The sequence below is a fragment of the Biomphalaria glabrata genome, chromosome 15 (assembly GCF_947242115.1).
Source record: "Biomphalaria glabrata chromosome 15, xgBioGlab47.1, whole genome shotgun sequence".
NCBI lineage: Eukaryota > Metazoa > Mollusca > Gastropoda > Planorbidae > Biomphalaria > Biomphalaria glabrata.
The window spans coordinates 29,744,147-29,768,368 of NC_074725.1; the positions used below are offsets into that span (position 1 = coordinate 29,744,147).

The 24,222-nt window shown below is 37.2% G+C and overlaps 1 protein-coding gene across 4 annotated transcripts in view; it reads right to left on the reverse strand.

The window, feature by feature from the left end:
- Nucleotides 1–9,035: 9,035 nt before the first annotated feature.
- Nucleotides 9,036–24,222, reverse strand: part of LOC106078955 (uncharacterized) — a 59,862-nt gene continuing 44,675 nt past the window's right edge. For all 4 annotated transcript variants that reach the window (XM_056012576.1, XM_056012574.1, XM_056012575.1 and 1 more), the window contains 3 exons: nucleotides 22,590–22,702; nucleotides 19,474–19,526; nucleotides 9,036–17,564 (listed from right to left, as the gene is read on the reverse strand). In XM_056012576.1, the coding sequence (XP_055868551.1) occupies nucleotides 13,310–17,564; nucleotides 19,474–19,526; nucleotides 22,590–22,702 (4,421 nt within the window). In that variant the 3' untranslated portion in view covers nucleotides 9,036–13,309. The remainder of the gene's footprint in view (nucleotides 17,565–19,473; nucleotides 19,527–22,589; nucleotides 22,703–24,222) is intronic.

The following is a 24,222-nucleotide window of genomic DNA, read 5'->3' on the forward strand; positions in this document are numbered from 1 at the left end:
AACAACAGATAGACTGGCCATTTAGGTCAATAAACAGTACTGTTGTGTCAACAATATTTCAATTAAAACTAAAGTGTGTACGACCGATATTGAACTACTATGTATCAATCTCAGGCCATACTACCTGCCGAGAGAGTTTACACAAATATAAGTCATACTTGAGTATATAAAACCCACAGCCAACTTGAGCCAACACAGAGAAGCATCAGAACGTATACTAGACATTGTACATACCGTTAGGACCGGAAGTTCTGATGCTGTCCGACTAGTTATAGGAGATTTCAATCATCTTTCGTTAGCTCAAAACTTGACAACTAATAGTCAATATGTTAATTCTCCCACACGGCACGATAAAACCTTGGACATGTGTTATAGCAACATAAATATGACCTACACATTGTTATTGATTGTTATTTTCCCTCGGAGAGTCGGACCACACAGTGATCCATCTTACACCCATGTTTTAAAAACAACAAAACCCGAAGTACAGTCCATCCAGTCATGGTCTGACGACGCTGTTTTACAGCCACAAAGTTGCCTGGAGCAAACAGATCGGGATATGTTTGTAAACAACTGCCCTGACTGATGAACTTACCACAACTGTTAATTCGTACATCCAGTTCTGTGAAAACATGATTGTACCAAAGAAGAAAATTAATACATTCAGTAATAATAGACCCTGGATGACCAACATTAAAAAATTAACATTCTGTCATCATCGAGAAGCTTATAGAAGTCTATTTATAAAGTGCTGGTTATGAGTGTCTATGTTTTTCGTGTGTGAATGTTAGACGTATGTGCATCTATATCGTGCATCTATATTGTTATTGTACAGTAGTTACGCTGAGTTTGTCGATTGAAGTCAAACTGAATTTCCATTTGATAGGATCAATAAAGTTATCTTATCTTATCTTATGAAGTGACCGGGGATGATGTTTTCGAGGAGGAAGTGACTTAGGAACAAGTGACCAGGGATGAAGTGACCAATGATAAAATGACCGGGGTTGGAGTGACCATGGATGAAGTGACCAGGGATGAAGTGACCAACGATAAAATGACGGGGTTGGAGTGACCAGGGATGAAGTGACCGATCACCCGAAAATTCTTATATGGTTTATTAAAGTACTTCGCATATCAATATTTCCATCTTTTGTACATCGGATACACCAATCTCCATTAATGAAAATTCCGAACTCTCTTGTTGCTATGTTTTGGTTTGATGGCTATGATGCTGAAAGTATAACTTGATCTTTGATTTGGAAAAGGTAATCAAAATAATGCATAATCCTGGTGAAACAACGTCGTATTGTATTCGATTTTTTTTCTTATTACTATGCACGAAATGGGGAGTTGCAATGGCTGAGCGGTAAAGAGCTAGGCTTCCGGTTCGAATCCTGATGAAGACTGGGATTTTTAATTACGGGATCTTTAGGACGCCTCTGAGTCCACCCATCTCTGATGGGTATCTGACATTAGCTCGTCGTTATGCTGGCCACACGACACCCTGCTTGTTAACCGTGGGCCACAGAAACAGATGACCTTTACATCATCTGCCCTGAAAGAGGAACTTTATTCTCTGTATAAGAGAATTTGGGAGTATGGAATAAGAGACACCCAGAGGAAGTGGAAGGGAGGGATTGAGAGAAGGAGAGAGAGATAGAATGAGACAGGAAGATAGAATAAGCCAGAGGAAGAGAGATAAAAGGACTAAGAGATAATAAGATATAGAGAGAGCGCGATACTGAGAGTCGATCAGTACGAAAATATAATCACTGTAAGTCAGATAGAAAGATAACAAAATGTTTCAAGGAAGAAATATGTCAAGTGGGGGAGAGGGGAGAGAACGATAGGACGAAAGTAAGAGAGAGAGAGAGGGAGAGAGAAAGAGAGAGAGAGAGACACACAGAGAGAGGGAGAGCGAGGGAGAGAGACAGAGAGAGAGGGAGTGAGAGAGTGAGAGGGAGAGAGAGAGAGGGAGAGAATTGGTGAGGAAGAGAGGGAGAGAGAGAGGGAGAGGGAGAGAAAGAGTGAGTGAGAGAGAGAGGGAGAGAGAGAGAGGGAGAGAGAGGGAGCGAGAGATGGAGAGAGACAGAGAGAGACAGAGAGAGAGGGAGAGAGACAGAGAGAGGGATAGAGAGAGGGAGAGAGAGGGGGAGAGAGAGAAAAAGAGAGGGAGAGAGAGAAACAAAGAGATAGAGGAGAGAGAGACAGAGAGAGAGGGAGAGAGAGAGAGAGAGAGAGAGAATTAGTGCAAAATAGTGCGAGTGATGAAATAAAAGGTAGCGCAAAAAAAGAGAGAGAGAAAACTAGACTTACTTACTTAGACATATATATTGTCAATTAGAGTGTATTAGAGTGTATGACTGTGCTTCCAGTGAGTAAGAACAACGGACAGGGCGTCGCCATAGTTTTCCCAATGTTCGCAAACAAAGCGTACAGCCATCTTGCGAAGTTCGAGAGAAACAGTTTCGTCGATGACATTTTTCCCCAGAAATATGCGACTGATAGAAATTAAAACAGTTACCTGATGCTGGAATTTCGACTACATTGAAAGACCTGTTGACTCCCACGAAATATATGTGAAGCCGTGGCCATGGTTAGGAAACGAAGGGGCAATACGAAGGGGCAACATCAAAACAAAGCTACAGAAAAAAACATGCAACTATTTCAATGACACCAGATATGGACGTGTGTACAAAATACACACATAAATGTAATCAAATATAGAATGTATAAAGAAAAAAATTACTTGTTCTCTCCCCCACCCCTCTATTTTTTTCTGAGCCGTTCTCACTGTCGCCTCGAAAGTTACGTAGAGGTAACTCTAGTCCGACTTTGCAGAAATAAAAGAGTTATCATTCCATGACTTTATCGTGGTGTACAGGATGGTTGGTCCATGAAAACAATTATATATATAGATCCTTTCTTTCAAAAAACAAAGCTTATCCAAAGGAAACAATCTACGCCTTAAAACTATATCTATCCATGATGGTTTCCCTTATTCGATATCAAACAAAACAAATTAATTAATATTAATTAATTGACAGAATGGATATTTTTTTTTATATTCATCTTTTGTCAGCTACAATAAATAATTGTTTAAAGTATCAACGTGATAGAATTCGTGAGGGAGAAACAGTGCCAACAATTATTTCAGGGGACTAAACCCAACAAATTTAGCCATATCTGTAAATACTGAAAGATTAGTTTCCTTTGTTGGTATCAAACAAAGTAATTAATTACCAGTAATGAAATTATTAATTGGTTACTTTTTAAAAAAAAAATTATTCACGTCTTGTCTATGCCAATGAATAATTGTGTGAAGTTTCAGCTTGACTCTAGAATGGGTGTTGGAGAAATAACGTGTACACACTTTTTATCAGACAGACAGAGTGAGTTAAAATAAGCTTTGTAAAAATAAGAGAGAGAGAGAGAGAGAGAGAGAGAGAGAGAGAGAGAGAGAGAAAGGAGATTGAAAAAAAAAAGAGAAAAAGAACAGTGAATGAAAGAGAGAAAAAAAGAAATAGAGAGATAATGAGAGAGATTCTTTTTTAAATCCCAGTTAATTGCACGACACATGCTGAACAGATCGTAACTGGGTCAATCTGTGGAAAAATAAGTTAAAAGATATATCTATTTGGTACTGTCAGTGTTCAGTAGACTTCGCTAACGCTTAAAATGAACACACTGATAATCTGAACATAAACCTAAAGATACAGACTTCAATTTTAAGGACAAAAAAGTGAACAACAAAAAAATCAATGTCACTCTCATAAAAAAAGGACTAAAGTTTACTATTTTATCGGCCACATTTGATAAAGTAAATTTTAGCGGCTTAGTTTATGAATAGCAATGACGTAGTCTTGGTCTCGAGCTATTAATAGCCTTTCTCAGTGATGCAGTCTTGTTTCATCAATGGGAGATAACTATAAATAACTTGCTTGTTAGTCTAGCCAGTGTACGGATGTGTTGATTATCTCTAGACAGGAGTTGCACATCTTTGTTTTTTATTCTAAACAGTGTCGAATATTAATTTTTGTTTCGTTTATAAAGCTTTGTAAAATCAAATTTCTACACTCTTTCACCTGAAGCTCAAACTAATTACAGATCCGCTTTTCGGCTTGCAACTTCTTTATGGGTGGAAAAAATCTGGACAATGTTATTGAAAACGGCTTAAGTGATTTTACAAGAAATTTGACAGTTGATAGTTGATGTATATTTTTAGAGAAAGAATTACTAGCTCAGTAGACTCCCGATGTAAACTGTAGTTTGAACATTATAATTGTTTTAAATATTATATTCAAATATTAATTTTGGTCTAGACCAGTGATTCCCAAAGTGGTCCATATAGACCCCCAGGGGTCTACGAAGACTTCCAAGGGGTCTACGAAAGGGAAAACATAAATTGGGGGTCTATGAGATGTCCACGGGGGTCTATGATAATAGATTTCTTTTAAGCAGGTCGTGACTTTAATTTTAACTTCAAATTATTGTAATTCTTTCATACACTAATATATGATTTGTACCCGAGTTAATCCTTTAAATATTTATCCTGCTATTGTTGTATCTAATTTAAATACTTATTTAAATAGCTTCATTTTGTCTACATGCAACCAATGTTTTTAAAAAATTGTAGACTGTACAGAGCTGATTATTTAGAATTGGTATTTATTCCTTCCTTGTAATACTAGTGGTTGCCATAAGTGCCTTTTTATACCGATTTGAAATCAATTATGCTGGAGGATCATTTGAGACAATGCCTGCACCCTGACAAAATACATAAAGATTTGAAAAACGTTCAAACACTCAAAGATCAGAATAGACCCATAACAATCTCTCTTCGACACCATATAGAGAAGATAATTGTTTGTGAGCGTCTTACAAAATCTCTTTACATATAGCGAAATACGGAAAACACTATATGTAAAACATTGATTTTACCCGCCGTTGTAGTTTTAAATAACTGTTTTACACAAACCTACATCTGATATTAATAAACGAATTTCTTTAAGCAACAATACAGTTCGAGCTCACATCTGTGGCATGAGTTATAAAATTAAAAGCTTCTTTTGTAATTCTTTCCAAACGACATATATACAGTTCTGGATCAGCAGCGAACAGGCTCTGTGTGTTGCAAACTGCCTAAAGGTTGCCGGCTCCTTATTTTTAACAGGGTTGACCCACGAAACCTTTCCCATGTTCGGGTATAGCTGCAAGGCAGCACAGTTTGAATTCAGTTTTCCTTCTGCTAGGTGGGCTGCAAGCCAAGGCTAACGAGCCCTTCCTGCCCAAAGCTGACTTGTTTAGGTACTCACCTTCACCCCTTCTCCTGTTAGTGAAAACAGTTCTGCACACCCAATATTTGAGCCACACGTGAAAGATCAAGACATACAAGAGAAACTGCTCTTTGCGAAAACTTTTACAATGATACATAAGGCTAATTAATTAATTAATTGATTACTATTTAATGTTTGAGGACTACTTCATAGAACAACAGATTCCTACATGAAACATAATATCCGTAGCAACGGAGAATAGATGTGCAAAAAAAAAAAAAAATTACAATGTGTTTGGTGATTCCAGTAATAAATATAAATAGTTATTTTTAATTAGATTAAATTTGAATTTTGTCAATAAAAAAATAGACAGATCTCTATAACCCTATTTGTAGCTTTAAATTATTTTTTCACTCTTTAACTCACTGAAGGTTAGAAATTTGTTTTAAAAAATGTTTTAATGAATTTGCTAAAATTCAATACAAGCTAAGTAGGGGGTCTACCGAAAGCCAGAAAACATGCCAAGGGGTCTACGAGACAAAAAAGTTTGGGAACCACTGGTCTAGACAATCTGCATATTAAATAGACACGCCTTCGGGTATTTCGGCATGTTGGCAAGATTCATTAACAAATTAACCATTATATATATATATATATATATATATATATATATATATATATATATATATATATATATATATATATATATATATATATATATATATATATAATTCTATTCGTCGCACAAAAGTTTGGACGAGAAGAAGAAGTAAAGGAAAGATCACTCTCTTATTTCTGTAATTTTTTTTTTAGTTTTCAAAAGATTTTAATAATTTCCGAATATTTCCATGACTTTTTAGTATATTTTGCATTTTCAGGAGATTTCAAGAAGCGGGAATTGGCTGCCTGGTCGTGCGGTTTGCACGCTGGACTGTCGTTCGGACTTATCGATGGTCCCGGGTTCAAACCCTGCCCGCTCCCATCCCCCGCCGTCCTGCGGGAGGTTTGGACTAGGAAGTAATTATCTTTAACTCTGAAGGGACATCCGAAATAAGTAAAACATTTTACGAACATTTTACGAATTCTATTATAAGTTATATAAAATGGTTTAATTTAATAATTTAATAATTTACACCTAGAATTGAAAGTGCAGGGCACACTGCGGTCACATAGGGGCCTAAGGCCGGCCCTTCAAAATAACGGCGTATGCTACGCCGTGGGTTAACTAGTTAATTAATCATAGTTTAGCTTAATAAATAAATGTTCATGAACATTTTGCGCACCGTCTTTTCAGTCTAGATCTAAATGCTTGTCATTGGAATATTATAAAGTCCAGCAGATCAATACATTCGCTTCACTGATATATATTTGTTTTAAAATCTAACATTCGTTAGTTATTCAAAGCAAAATAATCGCCCTATACGTTGTGTAAAGGGGGCATTGTCTTTTTAAAAATAGATTTTTAAAATATTTTTCTAGTTTTAATGTTTCTTGTTTTTTATTGTAATTTTGTGACAGTGATTTTTCAACATGGCGTCTTCGACATTGTTTAATTATCTATTAATTCTTATTTAAAAAATGCTCTCGGACTTCTTTCTTATTTATCATAAGTTTTCTAATGGCTGCACTATGTCGCATCTACTGTTTCCATATCGCTTTCCATTCTTTTCCTATCTTTTTGTATTTTATGCTTAGAATAATGTGTATATATATATATGTATGTATGTATTATAAAAAAACAACAAAAAAACTTATTACCGTTAATTAACTAATCTGTTAATTTTGTGATTGATTCTTGTGTTGTCATCCACAATGAAAACGTGTGCAAAATTTCAACTTGATCCGAGAATGGGAATTGGGAGAAAAAAAGAGTCAATGAATCCACCAAGACAGACCGACAAAAAACAGACAGACTGAGTGAGCTAATATAAGCTTTGGAGAGAGAGAGAGAGAGAGAGAGAGAGAGAGAATGAGACAGAGAAAGAGTGAGAGATTGAAAACATAAAAGTCATTTCGACAAAAGACAAAGAAAGCCAAAAGTAATTAATTTCTTGATTTAGGGACATATTTTATTTGCATTGGTCCAAAGTATTTAAGTTACATACAAGAAACAATGGCATTGACAATTCTTCTTTGGACATGACTCATTCATGTATATATATATATATATATGTAAGTAAGAATGCAAGTCAATCAACAAGATGAGAGTGATTGTAAAAACATGTATTCAGGTCTAATGGTTAATGGAAGAACGCGAAACATGTGGATGAATAAAAGTCGAAGTAACACAACTAAAGGGAAATAACTGCACTTCATTTAGGAATCATAATTTAAAGTGTACATTAGTAGATGACAGTACAATAAATAAATAGCTAAGTAAATTAAAAATATGTATTATAAATATATATAATTTAAAATTATAATATAAAAAAAATTATTGTATATATAATATAAGAATAAAATCGATACATTTAATTGAAAAAAAAAAGAGTCGATATTTAAATTCTGAAGACTAATTTTTTCTACACAAAAGAATATTTTTTATACATTACATTTCAAACCTTTCATATATCAAAGACATACATAATAAAGTTTAAATTTTGGAAAGTGGTGTAAGCTAGGAGTAAGAATGAGATACATGCCTCTAGACTTTAGACAATAGAAGGGGTGGCATATCATCCCTATCCATAGATAGAACGAAAGCTTCAGCAATTTCAGTACATCCTTTTAATAAATATCAAAAGGTTGTTCCTAAATATAGTCTCGAAATATATTATGCAAATTACCAGTAACCAATATGAGAATGCACGACCATCACTATAAAAAGTTAAGGCACCAAACAACAGGGCAGTTTCACCAGACTGAGAAAGACATCTTCAAAAAAGAAATCAACCTAGTAAGAATAATAACGAAGCAAAAAGATGAACAAAAAATAATTCTATGAATGGGGAACACAATGTTTAAAAACAATGGAACGTAGGAATGTTATTTTATGTTATAGAAAAAAAAATATTATTACAGCAAAAGAATTCTTTTTAAAAAATATTTACAAGAACCTTAAATTGATGTATCAACATCTTGTTTACAGAAGACACGCTCTAAAATATATTAAAGAATGATTGTATAGCGTATGAATCGGAACATGGTAAATGTATTATTCTATATAATGAATAATGTATACATCACTAAGGACCACATTTTTACTGACTGACAATGGTGTATTAAATTTAGCGTAATAAGGGACAGTCCTGACCACGGGGCACGAACCGTAGACCCTTCTGATTCGAGAACTCCGCCTAGCAGCAACGCAGCACCAAGCTAATAAACAACAGACCATTCATATTCACCACCCCCTCCCCCCTTTCAGAAAAAAATTATTTCTGATCACTAGTACTTCTTCAGCAGGTACTTTCTCCCTTCACAATGGGCTCTCAGTGAAAATGTAGTCCCTGGCGCCGCTTGTCTGTCTGTAAGGTGTATACGTCATTAGCATTGTTACTAGCTTCCCATTTGTATTAATACAATGACTTTAGACATGCAGTTTCTTTACAGTCAAACACACACACACAGTCAAACACACACACACGCACAAACACACACACACGCACGCACAAACACACCCACACACACGCACAAAAACACACGCACACACGCACAAACACACACGCACACACACTTGAAATCTTTTGTTTTCATTTATTTACAGCAGCGGTTCTCAACCTTTTAAGCTCGGCGACCGTTTTCACCCCCCCCCCCCCACACACTCTGCCGCGACCCCCCCCCTCCCCGACACACACATACAGCAACAGAAGGGTAGACAATAGCAATCCATATTTTCGATGGTCTTAAGCGACCCCCTGGCAAATAGTCAATCGACCCCCAAGAGGATCGCGACCCACAGGTTGAGAACCCCTGATTTACAGGCTAAAATCAAAGCAATTGAAAATTCGTTTGTACAAAAAACTATTGTTTTTATGTGTTGTTTGCTTGTCAATACAGCAGTGCAGAGTTGATATTATGAAAATATCACATAAATGTACACATCATTATCAACATGAAAACATTTTATACACAATAATTAATTGCTTAATAAACATTGAAAGATTATGTTTTCCATAACATACCATAACAACGGTACTCATCAGAACAGACTAGAGAACAACTGTCACTTAGAGAGAAAGTAATAGAATACAAAATTATATGTAAGAAAAAGGGAGCAGGATAATACAGTCGGATTCAATCATATAAATTTGAAGATGGACTGATAATTTGTAAAAATATGATAATTCAGTTCAAATTGAAACATGATAATATCAGTTTGAAAATGGACTAATTATTGATAAAACTATGATTATTTTTCTGAGTTTACTTTTGGAGATTTTCAAACAAAAATCTTTTTAGAGTTATCCTTTCTTTGTTTAAATATATAAAGGCCTTGTGCTGAAAGTGAAAGAGATGGGACATTTGATTCAACACTATTCTACAGAGCTTACAATTTAAACAAAAATTATTAAATTATTTTCATAATGAATAGTTTATAAATAGTTCCGTAATCACTACATCGGATACACCAAGCCTGCTATTTTTGGATTTGCCTCCATTTTATGAAAATCTGCAAGGGGGGAATACCAGAAGGGAAGATAACAAAGGGAGACTATTAGCAGACGAGAATGGAATACATCGTAAGCTCTCAAGGGAAAAGCTACTTCTCTTTGGGCAAAATAATTTGTGCAACTTTTATTCATAAATCATTTACCTGATGTAGGAGGTAATATTTTTACATAGGAATCGAACAGACTATAAACAATAGGGGTGGCAGAACATATTCACATTGTATTTCAAACAAGGTCTATTATAGACACACATATATATATATATATATATATATCTTGCATACATCCTATAATATGAACACTATTAACACAAGTAAGAGGAATATACATTTCTTACATTAGGTATTGATAGATATAAAAAAAAAAGTAACTGTAGTGACATATAATTTTAAAGAAGTAAATACATAAAAATTTCATGATATTTTACGAACAAAATGTCTGTTAATAATTAATGCATTAAAATATATACACATCATTAAATTGACTTTTCAGAAACTGGACCTGCCAGATTTTGGAAGCAACAGAAGAAATAAAATGCAAATTTCATATTCATATCACAATATGTCTTTACCAGACGCCAAGCCTTGCAAATAATTATATTCTATGAGTGCTCTAATGACTAATTATCATAAGAAAAGTATCATACAGTAAAGTTTAATTGAATATGTTTTTCAATAGGGAGTTCAAAAATGTTTAAATACCTGCGTGTTTAATACAATTTTTTAAATATTTGTAATATAAGGACAGGGGTGGACTGGCTTTATGGGTACCTAAATGGGCCCGTAGGGCCACCGAAAGGGCCGCAAGGAAACCACTATGTATTACATTGTTTACGGTTTTAGAATATTCTCTTATAAAGAGAGCCCTCTGATCGTCGTAATTGAAAGAAATCTCTCTACAGTGTAATACTAATTTAATCTAACACATGTTTCAATATAACGTAATAGCCTGCATCCGTACGCAGTGCTACTAGTAGGCTTCATCCTTTTAAGGGCTACACACTGAGCGATTAAAAGGCACCAAAAGGCCTATATTCCTTATATATATAATATATATATTTATATAAATATAGAGCTCACTGTATGTATGTGTACAGTTATCGATACTCAAGCTTAACATAATGGTTTTGAGTACAGGTATGCCTATAATTTGCTCTTCAGGCAATTTATGAGCCAATTTGTGTAGTAGTACTCTATCCTATTTTGACACCCAGTCCGTCCCAGTATAATGATATCGATTTTGTAAATAATTACATACTTCTTTTAATGGCATTTTAAAAATTATATCATTTAATTGCATCATTTAATTCCATCTTTTCGGAAGATTTAACTACATGTTTTAATCACATGTTTTAATTACATCTTTTAAGATAACACAATGTTCATTAGGACAAAGTTTATTTTTCTATTATAAGAAGTCTAGAGAGAAAAAATTAAATGGGTTATGCCCCTTACTGTTCTACACTGCTAATCAGAACTTTGGCCATGAAGCTGACAAGATCTTTGACATCACAATTGTAATATCATTTCAAAACACTTCCAAGATCTTTGGCATCACAATCATAAGATATTTCAAAATATTTCTAAGATCTTTGACATCCCAACTATAAGATCATGCCATCACAAAGATCATCAATAAACATTACACACAAACAAACTACACATACACATACACACACACACAAATTTAACGAAATTTAAACTTGAATCTTATCTCATTAAAAAGTCATAAGGTCTTCCAATTAATGACATTACGAATGATACCCTCCTTGGTCATAAGTCAATTAAAAGCATTATCAATTCTGATTTATTTAACTTTATCTTGGATTTTACAATTGCAAATGTCTGACATATTGTTAACAAAATTAAAAGGCTTTTGAGATTTTACCATCCCAAAGGAGATACAAGATACTGTTTACAAAAACAGCCATAAAAGCTTCTTTGTTCCACTGGCAATCAAATCATTGAATAGAATGGATCTATCCGATGTACAGATTTCACGTGTTCCGTTTGAGTGAAACTAGGGGGAATTTCTTTAGTTATAATGTATTTTTAACGCACACACTGGAAGATTAATTTCCTCATGGAAAATAAAAGGTATTGTTATTTTTATTACTATTATAATTTCTTTTGTTCATTTAAGTTGTATACTTCTTGTGCTCAATAGTTATTGGGTTATAAAAGCGCCAGCAATAGCTGGAACTATTTTATGAAGCAAAATGAAGTATGTAAGGTTTGCGTGATTTGCAACAGGCAAATGTGCTATTTAAAGCATATATTTACTAGGAATCTGTGATGTAAAATTGATGTTAACAATCTGAATATTATTATAATTAAATGTGTTTCATGATACAGCTAAGGTTAATATTAGTTAACTGTTACTCTATTATTTAATTAAAAGAGGTCCAACTATAATACGAACGAATTGTGGCTACATTAAATAAAAAATAAAATATAAAAAAAAATTATATAGCGCGAATAGATTCAAATTCAAATTTTCGTAATGGCGAGAAAACTATAAATAGCAAGCTTTTTAGGTGTATCCGGTGTAAGAACTAAAAGAAATATTGACACTCTGATTTCTTTAAAAGTATATGATAAATCTGTGTGCACACGTGTGCAATGCCGAATGAGATTTTCTAACCTCTTCCGTTTCTAGCACGCAAGCAGGCACACACACACACACACACACACACACAAACTCCCAATGAAGGAAGCATTAGAATTTTACTCATATATTCCCCCTTCCCCCCCTCCCCAGAAAAAAAAGGGGGCCACTTACTAGCGATTGTAAAATGATATGTGAAATAAACTTTTGACGGAGGTGCCAGGCACTGAGATGTTGTTAAAATTAGAGCTCATTTTTTTTTAAGTTTAGTTGGCAACAGTGACGTTTAATTGAGCGTCCTTGACATTGTTCAATTTATCCTGAAAATAATTTAACTGTGCTAAATAATAAAACTTTAAGAGGATATTGTATAGCCTGGCATTGATTACACATTTGAATATTTCAGTGACACGTTGAATTGTACATATAGGAACACCAATGGCTGTCTGGTCGTGCGGTTTGCACGCTGGACTGTCGTTCGGACTTATCGATGGGTTCAAACCCTGCCCGCTCCCATCCCCCGTCGTCCTGCGGGAGGTTTGGACTAGGAAGTAATTATCTTCAACTCTGAAGGAACATCCGAAATAAGTAAAACATTTTACAAACATTTTTTTACAATAGTGTTCGCTACTTGCCGCGCTGCAAAAACAGCTAAATTAGCGTCGGGTAATATTAACCGCTTACCATATTAGCTAATGGGTGAATGTCAAGGACAAGTGACAACTAGTTGATGCCAGTAAGCTAGAAAAAATAGAACAAATTATACAGAACTGCCTAATGCATTAGTTGAATTCAATGTTGGGAATGGACTGATTATATAGTGATACTGGCAGAGTAAGATGGATAAATGGAGCTACTGACTGATGTGACAGACAATGATGAATTAACTATACTACTGATTGGAGTTACAGAAGAAAACAGCGATGGGTCTACTAAGGTGCTAGATGGTGTAGCAGCCGTAGTCGAGGATATTTCAACAAAGCTACTAATTGGTGTTGCATCCAAAGACCAAGATGAATCTGCTGAGTTACTAACTTTGAATACAGTTACAGACGTAGACTGAGTTTCTGAGCTACTGACCGGTATTGTAGCCCAAGAAGAAGATGAATCAACTGGCAGTACTGATTTAGATGAATATGAATCGATTGAGCTACTAGCTGGAGTTGTAGCCATAGACGAAGATAAATCAACAAAGCTACTAACTGGTGCTACAGCCAAAGACGACGATGAATCAGCAAAGCTACTAGCTGGTGTTACAGCCAAAGACGACCATGAATCAGCAAAGCTACTAGCTGGTGTAAAAGCCATAGACGAAGATGAATCAGCAAAGCTACTAACTGGTGCTACAGCCAAAGACGACGATGAATCAGCAAAGCTACTAGCTGGTGTAAAAGCCATAGACGAAGATGAATATATTGTGCTACTAACTGGCAACCCAGCTTTCGACGAAGATAAATCGACTGAGCTAATAGCTGGTGTAACAGACAAAGACAAAGATGAATCAACAAAGCTACTATCAACAAATCTAGTAACTGTTGTTACATATAAAGATGAAGATGAATCAACAAAGCTACTAATTGGTATTACAGCCAAAGGCGAAGATGAATCAACAAAACTACGAACTGGTGCTACAGCCAAAGACGAAGATGAATCAACAAATCTACTAACTGGTGTTACGGACAAAAACAAAGATGAATCAACAAAGATACTAACTGGTGTTACTGACAAAGATGAATCAACAAAGATACTAACTGGTGTTACTGACAAAGATGAAGAAGAATCAATAAAGCTACTAACTGACAGTCCAGCTTTGAATAAGGATGAATCGACTGAGCTACTAGCTGGTATTGTAGCCATAGACGAAGATGAATCAACAAAACTACGAACTGGTGCTACAGCCAAAGACGAAGATGAATCAACAAATCTACTAACTGGTGTTACGGACAAAAACAAAGATGAATCAACAAAGATACTAACTGGTGTTACTGACAAAGATGAATCAACAAAGATACTAACTGGTGTTACTGACAAAGATGAAGAAGAATCAATAAAGCTACTAACTGACAGTCCAGCTTTGAATAAGGATGAATCGACTGAGCTACTAGCTGGTATTGTAGCCATAGACGAAGATGAATCAACAAAACTACGAACTGGTGCTACAGCCAAAGACGAAGATGAATCAACAAATCTACTAACTGGTGTTACGGACAAAAACAAAGATGAATCAACAAAGATACTAACTGGTGTTACTGACAAAGATGAATCAACAAAGATACTAACTGGTGTTACTGACAAAGATGAAGAAGAATCAATAAAGCTACTAACTGACAGTCCAGCTTTGAATAAGGATGAATCGACTGAGCTACTAGCTGGTATTGTAGCCATAGACGAAGATGAATCAACAAAGCTACGAACTGGTGCTACAGCCAAAGACGAAGATGAATCAACAAATCTACTAGCTGGTGTTACGGACAAAAACAAAGATGAATCAACAAAACTACTAACTGGTGTTACTGACAAAGATGAATCAATAAAGCTACTAACTGACAGTCCAGCTTTGAATGAAGATGAATCAACTGAGCTAATAACTGGTATTGTAGCCATAGACGAAGTTGAATCAACAAATCTACTAACTGGTGCTACAGACAAAGATGAATCAACAAAGCTACTAACTGGTGTTACAGACAAAGATGAATCAACAAATCTACTAACTGGTGCTACAGACAAAAACAAAGATGAATCAACAAAGCTACTAACTGGTGTTACAGCCAATGACGAAGATGAATCAACTGTGCTACTTACTGCCAATCCAGCTTTGGACGAAGATGAATCGACTGAGCTACTAGCTAGTGTTGTAGCCATAGTCGAAGATGAATCAAGAAAGCTACTAACTGATGTTACAGCCCAAGGCGAAGATGAATCAACAAAGTTACTAATTGGTTTTACAGCCAAAGACGAAGATGAATCAACAAAGCTACTAACTGGTGTAACAACCATAAAGGAAGATGAATCAACAAAGCTACTGACTGGTTTTACAGCCAAAGACAAAGATGAATCAATAATGCTACTAATGGGAGTTACAGCCACAGACAAAGATGAATCAACAAAGCTACTGACTGGTTTTACAGCCACAGACAAAGATGAATCAATAATGCTACTAATTGGAGTTACAGCAACAGACAAAGATGAATCAACAAAGCTACTGACTGGTTTTACAGCCACAGACAAAGATGAATCAATAATGCTACTAATTGGAGTTACAGCCATAGACAAAGATGAATCAACTGACTTTGTAACAAATGTTACAGTCATAGAAGAAGTCGGAATAACTGTACTACTAAATGAGGTAAACGAAGACAATTTAATGGAGCTACTAAATAATGGTACTGTAGTTACTGATTCTCTGTCTGAGGTAACGCTTATTTGTATAGTTACAATATCCGAAGAGGAAGTTAATGAAGTCGCTGCAGGTGTGCTTCCAAAAACTGTTGAAGAGGAAGTTAATGAAGTCGCTGCAGGTGTGCTTTCAAAATCGGTTGAAGAGGAAGTTAATGAAGTCGCTGCAGGTGTGCTTCCAAAAACTGTTGAAGAGGAAGTTAATGAAGTCGCTGCAGGTGTGCTTCCAAAAACTGTTGAAGAGGAAGTTAAGGAAGTCGCTGCAGGTGTACTTCCAAAATCGGTTGAAGAGGAAGTTAATGCAGCTGCTGCAGGTGTGCTTCCAAAAACTGTTGAAGAGGAAGTTAATGAAGTCGCTGCAGGTGTACTTCCAAAAACTGTTGAAGAGGAAGTTAATGAAGTCGCTGCAGGTGTACTTTCAAAAACTGTTGAAGAGGAAGTTAATGCAGCTGCTGCAGGTGTACTTCCAAAAACTGTTGAAGAGGAAGTTAATGAAGTCGCTGCAGGTGTACTTTCAAAAACTGTTGAAGAGGAAGTTAATGCAGCTGCTGCAGGTGTACTTCCAAAAACTGTTGAAGAGGAAGTTAATGAAGTCGCTGCAGGTGTACTTTCAAAAACTGTTGAAGAGGAAGTTAATGCAGCTGCTGCAGGTGTGCTTCCAAAATCGGTTGAAGAGGAAGTTAATGAAGTCTCTGCAGGTGTGCTTCCAAAAACTGTGGAAGAGGAAGCTAATGCAGCTGCTGCAGGTGTGCTTCCAAAATCGGTTGAAGAGGAAGTTAATGAAGTCTCTGCAGGTGTGCTTCCAAAAACTGTGGAAGAGGAAGCTAATGCAGCTGCTGCAGGTGTGCTTCCAAAATCGGTTGAAGAGGAAGTTAATGAAGTCTCTGCAGGTGTGCTTCCAAAAACTGTGGAAGAGGAAGCTAATGCAGCTGCTGCAGGTGTGCTTCCAAAATCGGTTGAAGAGGAAGTTAAGGAAGTCGCTGCAGGTGTGCTTCCAAAAACTGTTGAAGAGGAAGTTAATGCAGCTGCTGTAGGTGTGCTTCCAAAAACTGTTGAAGAGGAAGTTAATGCAGCTGCTGCAGGTGTGCTTCCAAAATCGGTTGAAGAGGAAGCTATTGGTCGTATTACTGAGGAACTCAAATCTGATATTTTAGTTGAGATGGTTGGACTAGTGATGCTGGCAGATTCCATACTCGTTGAGACGGTAGGCGTAGAACTGATGGTAGAGTCAATACTTGCTGAGATGGTTGGACTAGATATGCTGTTAGATACAAAGCTCTTTGAGATGGTAGGCAGAGAGCTGATGGTAGATTCGATACTCGTTGGGACGGTACCGCCAGTAGATTCTATGCTTTTCGAAACGACCGGCGTGACTGCAGAACTCTGTGAGATAGTTTCAGTACTAGACTTCAAGAGCTGCCCTGTAGTCGCCAAGACCTGGGAAGTGGAAGATGCAGGACTTGATAACGATGTAGCTCTCTGGCAGTTAAAATACGAAAGCTTATCTGCCTCCAAATCACAGCCAAACGTTGAATCGACTATCAGTTGTCCGATCTTCCCAGTAGATATCGCAAATAAAAGAAGTTTGAGAGTACTCGCCCTGAGTATTATAAGATCTGACAACGACTTCCGGGGCATACGAAACAGAAAGACGATGTACACACTTCCGTTGCTGGTGGAAGAAATTAATCAAAATTTCATAAGTACTTGCATAAAGAAAAAAGTTTTATAAAGAAAATACTTCAAAAATACTTTAAAAAAAAAAACAAGGTTATAAAGAAAGCTTGTGTTGAAACACAAACTCAAAATCGGCCTCCCCCCCCCCCCCCGAAGTGGTCCGCCCAGGCAGGTAAAGAGGCTGGTTTGATTATTTTCAGAAAGAATATCAGAATGAAATTCTATCAAAGGCCAGTGACAGAGAAGAATGGAGAAAGAAGGTTAACAGATCTTGTGTGGTACCCCAATGGTCCAGCAGAGCAAGGGATAAGTGAAGGTGAAGTTAGATGTGAACCTGGTCTCACTAATGTCATACAATGATTATCTAATTGTTTTGTAGAGGTTCGACCTCTTATTCAAAGCCTCATGGTGACATGGTGGTATAGTTATGTGTTCTATGGTATTACACTGCAGTTCACGTAATTATTGATTTAAATTAAGTTCCACTTATATGCATACTAAATAAATTTTTTCACTTCTAAAAAAAAGAAAAGTAAACATTTTTTTTCTTTTTTTTTAATGTAGTTAGTTAGTATGACAGAACTAACTTAATTTAGCAATGCTATAATAAAAAAATAATTTAATTAAAAATAATATAAGACCGTTAATATAAATGTGGTGTTTTTTACGATTAATAGTGAATAGTTATGAAAATGGTGTATTCTTATGAAAAAAAAAACTGCTTGCATACTTTTATAAAAATTAAATTTTTCGCTTTCAGAAAAGAAAAAAGTAGCCGTTGCATCAGAACTTTGAATGGTCTAAAATATTATTATGTCGTATTTTCACGTTCTTTTCTAGTTTACGAGATCGAAACGGGACGGACGGACAGACCACACAAAACTAATAGCGTCAATCCCCCTTTCGGGGGCCGCTAAAAAAACAAAGCTTATATTAAGCACAGTTGTATCGATTAGTTTGGATCAGTCATGCCCGGGTACGCTGTTCTGCCTCAAAGTGGCACTCTGGTGGAAACGATCGCTAGAGGAAGTAATTAGGCTAAATGAATAGCAAAACAAAACTCCTGTGGGAGAGGTCTAGGGAATGCGAGAGCTTTCCCATTGCACGGTGCGGAGTTGAAAGAGAGCTTCCACGTCCCTGTCTATAATCCATGCGCCGTTCCTCAAGGGGCCGTTACACTAATGGCGAGTCCTGCACGGTTAGCTTGGTACAACATAGAAAAATGGCGGAGGTTCCCAGTGACTCGGCCTTCGGCCATGCATTCTAGTCCATGCGCCCGAAGGGCCATATATATTGGAAATAGCAATGCTTTACATAGACATTGACTTGGACCTCTTCCAAACAGAACGCTTGTTCAAGCAGGCTTACACGCCTAGAGCTCAAGGAGCCTTAGACTCAGCTCTTTTGACAATCAAACGGATCAGTCATGTAATAAAATCTGTAATAGATCTAAACTAACAATAATAAAGAATAATTAAAGAAAAGGGGGAACGACCTAAATTCGATCTCATGGCTAAAGCCCTCTCAGTCTTCTCAATCCAACACGGTTACCACTCTGCTAGTGGAAATCTTATGATTATTGATGTCCGTATAATCTCTTGTTTCTAAAGTCTCAACTTATTTTTCATGTTGTGTTCACTAAGACTTAGACTACCGACTATAAAGGGGACTAATTCAGCATATACCACCTCTTCAGTCAAATACAATTTCTTTCCCTTTGCGTTGTCAGGTAAAAGAAATAATTTTGTTAAATAAAATTTCGGCTTGATCCGAAATTGGGAGTGGGAGAAATAAAGCGTGCAAAATTTTGACCAGACAGACAGACAGACAGACAGAAAAAAGAAAAGGAATGCTAAAGACGAAAAAATATTTATATTATGTAAATGTATCTAGGCTGTACTTACAAAACATTAGTAATAGAGCACTCGATGGACGGGTCAGGAAAAACGTTCTTCATCTGTAAAAAATAAAAAAGAGAAAGCTATTTTCATATTTTCAAACATGGAAGCAAATTTATCGAAAACTTATTGGCGTATCCGGTGTAGAAAGAACGGAAGCATCGATAAACGTGCGTACAGTATATATATATATATGAGAATTTTAAAAAAGCAGTGTTTCTCAACGTCCGTCCTTTTGAGGCCTTTATTTAGAGTGAGGAATAACGTTTTGACTCTATCGCCCCTCCCCTTTCCACGACGTTTTAAAACAGAATAGTCCAATATGGCGAGAGAGTTTATGTAATTTCACTTGAATTTATCATAATTTTTTTAAAGAAAGACTTTGCTTTGGAAAATTTAGAATTCATATGAAATTTTTCAGTATAAGAGTAACGATTGAGATGAGTTCCGAACCCAAATATTCGTTTCCTAGTCGCCTTTTTCCAAACCTTTACAATATCTGCTATTTTTCTAGTTAAATAAATTTTGGACTATAGCTCACAAGTTATTCTTGAATCCTGAAAATGCAAAAATATTGTAGAGTAGAATCTAATTGGTCCACTTAATTTCTCCTCCCACTTCCGAAATTTTTTGTTAGAGCTTTGAATTATTGTTTTGTAACAAAACAAATTTACAAACATGCCTATTGAACAAAATTGGCGACATTTATGCACTACGCAAGACAGCAGGGTTTCTGTCCAGGGCTTTTGCAAGAGAGGATTTGAGCCTCTCAAGCCCTCACTCTAATGGAGTTTGATGACGATGATGATGATTGAACAAAATGTATCACTTGCAAATAATCCTCGCTCCTTTTTATAACTACTGCTAATGATTGCATTTGACATTAAAGAATAGGGGGTCGGGCGACTCGATATAAGAATTTAATTTAGAGCATATATAAATTATATTAGAGACAGATTTATTTAAATTTAGTAATTTCTAAACTATAATACTGTTATAAACCTGGTGGTGGCACAAATGGGGGTAATGGTGTGTGTGTAGTCAGCCGACGCAATTCACCCCAGGCCAGCGCTAGACGAGCGGTCAACCGTGACGAGTTACGACGGTCAGCCGAGACGAGTGTCAACACGGCGGTTCGGGAAGGATCGACGGCGGTTCGGGAAGGATCGACGTCGTGAACAGAGCTCAGGAGCGTCACGAGAGTTGTAGTCATCTGACCACCTAGAAACGTCGAGCGGCGTTCTGTCCGTTCGAGAAGGCCAGTAGGGACCCTATGTAAGAGCGGAGGTGTCGCAGTCAAGACGGTCGAGAAAAGGGGCTCAATACAGCAAGGTTCAGAAAAGGGGTTCACGACAGAAGGTTCACTACAGCACAGTTCAACGGTGTGGTTCTGTAAGGAGCATTACGACGGTTCAGTGCGGAGTACTGTCAAGTACAGTTGAGACGACCGGCGTCTTGATCTTGGTCTGCGATCGAGTCCGACACAACGAGCCTAGTGTGTGAAGTCAGTCCTGAACTGTTGAACGCAGTGCAAGCCCGGAACGAGACGGAGAGGCCAGTGCAAGAGTTGATACGGCGGAACGGTGTTATCGGAGAGATATTTGTACAGTGTACGTGTTGCCAATTGTACAGTATTGGCTGTTATTTATTCAACTATTAAAGTGTTACGTTACTTTGGAGCCCTGAGTTGTCAAGTTCTTTAAGTTGGTGGTGTATGGTGCAGTTTGCAGAGAGCCTGCATAGTGAGATTCGTAACAATACAAAAAGAAAAAGTATTGGTTTGTCCGATGGGCGGAAGGCGATTGCATGTATCGCCCCTCCCACCTGGTACAACCCTTTTTCAATTTATATTTACTAATGATAACACTTAAGATTAGAATGTGGTGCGACATAATATACAAATGGGTTCACATATCAATACTTAGGTTATATTATATATTTTATTCAAATAATTTTGTTCACAAACTATGATTTCTCCATAAAAATAGGACCGCCCCCCCCCACTCAAAGGGCTAGAGTGGGGAGGGCAGTAGATGCAATCACCCCGCCCCTCCCCTATCCCACCGAATCGGCCAAGATACCAGAAGGGGAGCGACATAAGATAAAAATTATATTTTAATTCAACTAATTTTGTTCACAATCTATGTTTTCCCAATAAAAGTAGGTCCCCCCCCCCCAATCAAAGGGTTTAGGTGGGAAGGGCAATAGAGGTATTCGGTTCCCCCCAATCGGCCAACAGGGGAACGACATAATATAAAGATCGGTTAAAACACCAATAACAATTTTAATCATATAGATATTTAATTTATTCTGTAAGCAAGATGTGTTTACTACAAATAAATTGGACCAACCTCCCACTTGAAAGTTTGTGGGGGTGGGTGGGATTGATGCCATTACCCCTTCCCGACCCCACCAAATCGGCTAACATACTAGAAAGGGGGGGTGGTTGCGAAATAATATAAAAATAGGTTGAGATATAAATAACTAGTACATATTATTAACATAAGTAATAAAATCGTATACGAATAGTGTGAATTCTATACTAAAATTCGTCGGGTCGGCCAAGTATGGGGGGGGGGGGGGGGTGCGATCGCCGCTAGACATAAAAAAAACAACCACACAGGGTTCTTTGAGATTTTGTTTTTAGGTTAGGCATACGTCACAACAATACTGAAAGCGAATCTGGATCTATTCTAACCAATCGTATCACTTCATTCTTACTGTGGCTATTAGGCTTAGTGACGTCCTAGTGCATAGCTATTGGTCCAGAGAAACAAAGAACGAAAAAAAAAAAACAGGCCAAGAGGAAAAGGAGGAGGCACGGTGGCTGAGTGGTAAAGTGCATGGCTACTGAACCGAGGTCCTGGATTCGAATCCTGGGGCTTTTTCACTCCAGTATCTTCGTCCACCTAGCTGTAATCGGTCCCTGACAGTCGGTGAAAGAAAAGGCGATTGGTTGACACCCTCGTTAACCATAGGCCGCAGAAACAGATGACCTTTACATCACCTGCCCTTTTTAGATGGCAAGGTCTGAAAGGTAAACTTTAACCTTTATTTTTTTTTTTAAACCTAGACGAAAAGAAGTGATCCTAAAAGAGAATCAAGAAAAAAACAAAGTCTACCTGTGCACACGTCTCTTCCTCCAGCTGAAGGAAAGCTGCGCTGGAACGGTTCTCATAGTCCTGGAGAAAGATTTTGTTCATAATCCGCATGTTCATCTGAAGCTCTTGCACGTCTGAAAAGAAAATAAAGCTCGCTGAACGTTTTCAAACATGGCGGCAAAGCTATAAATAGCAACATTATTTTGAAGCATCCGGTGTGCAGAATATGGAAGTATTGATAAGCCAAGGAATTTTAATTGGACCGTATAATACATCGGTTCTCAACCTTTTAAGCTCGGAGACCCCTTTTTACAATCCCCCACTCTGCCGCGATCACCCCCCCCCCACACACACACACACACATACAGCAATAGAAGAATAGACAATAACAATCCATATTTTCGATAGTCTTAGGCGACCCCCTGGGAAATCGTCAATCGACCCCCTATGGGGAGTCGCGACCAACAGGTTGAGAACCCCTGGAATAATAGTTTTCATTGTACAATTTTCAGCTCTTTAGAAACAAATATCTAATCTCTTTAGCATCTGGCACCAAGTTTTTTTTTCATTATTTAATTGGAGGAACGGTGGTCGAGTGGTAAAGCTGTTGGCTTCCGAACCTAGCGGCCCAGGGTTTTCGGTGAAGTCAGGGTTTTTTAGTTTCGCCATCTTTAGTCCGCTTAGCTCTAATGGGTCACCTGACATTGGTTGGGAAAAGGTTAAGACGTTCGATCGTTGTGCTGGCCACATGACACCCTCGTTAACCGTTGGTGATAGAAACAGATAACATGCATATCCTCTGCCCTATAGATCACAAGGAGGCGCGGTGGCTGAGCGGTAAAGCGCTTGGCTCCTGAACTTGGGGTACCGGGTTCGAATCCCGGTGAAGACTGGGATCTTTATTTCGGGATCCTTGGGCGCCTCTGAGTCCACCCAGCTCTAATGGGTACCTGACATTAGTTGGGGAAAATTAAAGGCGGTTGGTCGTTGTGCTGGCCACATGACACCCTCGTTAACCGTAGGCCACAGAATCAGATGACCTCTACATCATCTGCCCTATAGACCACAAGGTCTGAAAGGGGAACTTAATTTAGTAGACATTAGTTTGTTATAACCATTTATTTTAATATCTCTCATCCTTCCTCTTTCATTTTCAGAGTTTTCCTTTATCTAGCTCTCTGACTTCTTAAATGAAATAAAACTGGATCTTAACAAGATTACAAGAGAATTTGTGTAATCACACAAACTCAGAGGCGGCCCCGTCGTATCACTGTTTGTAAAATGTTTTACATGTTTGGGATTTCCTTCAGAGTTGAAGATAATTTAATTCCTAGTCCAAACCTCCAGCAGGAATACAGAGGATGGCGCGGGCAGGGTATGAACCCGGAACAATCGAGAAGTCCGATCGACAGTCCAGCGAGCATACCGCATTACCAGGCAGCCATCCAATCCAAGTGTAATCCAATAGAAGATTACTCTGATGAACTTTTTGTGTGAAAATCCCCATTTTTAAATGAATGGCTCACACACTCAGCACACGGCTTACAGCACGCTAATCTTAAGATACTCAAACAAATTTAAAAAAAATATAGATTTAGATATATACTCTTGCGAGCCAGTCGTACACTTGCATCATTACATCAAGTTTTTGTTA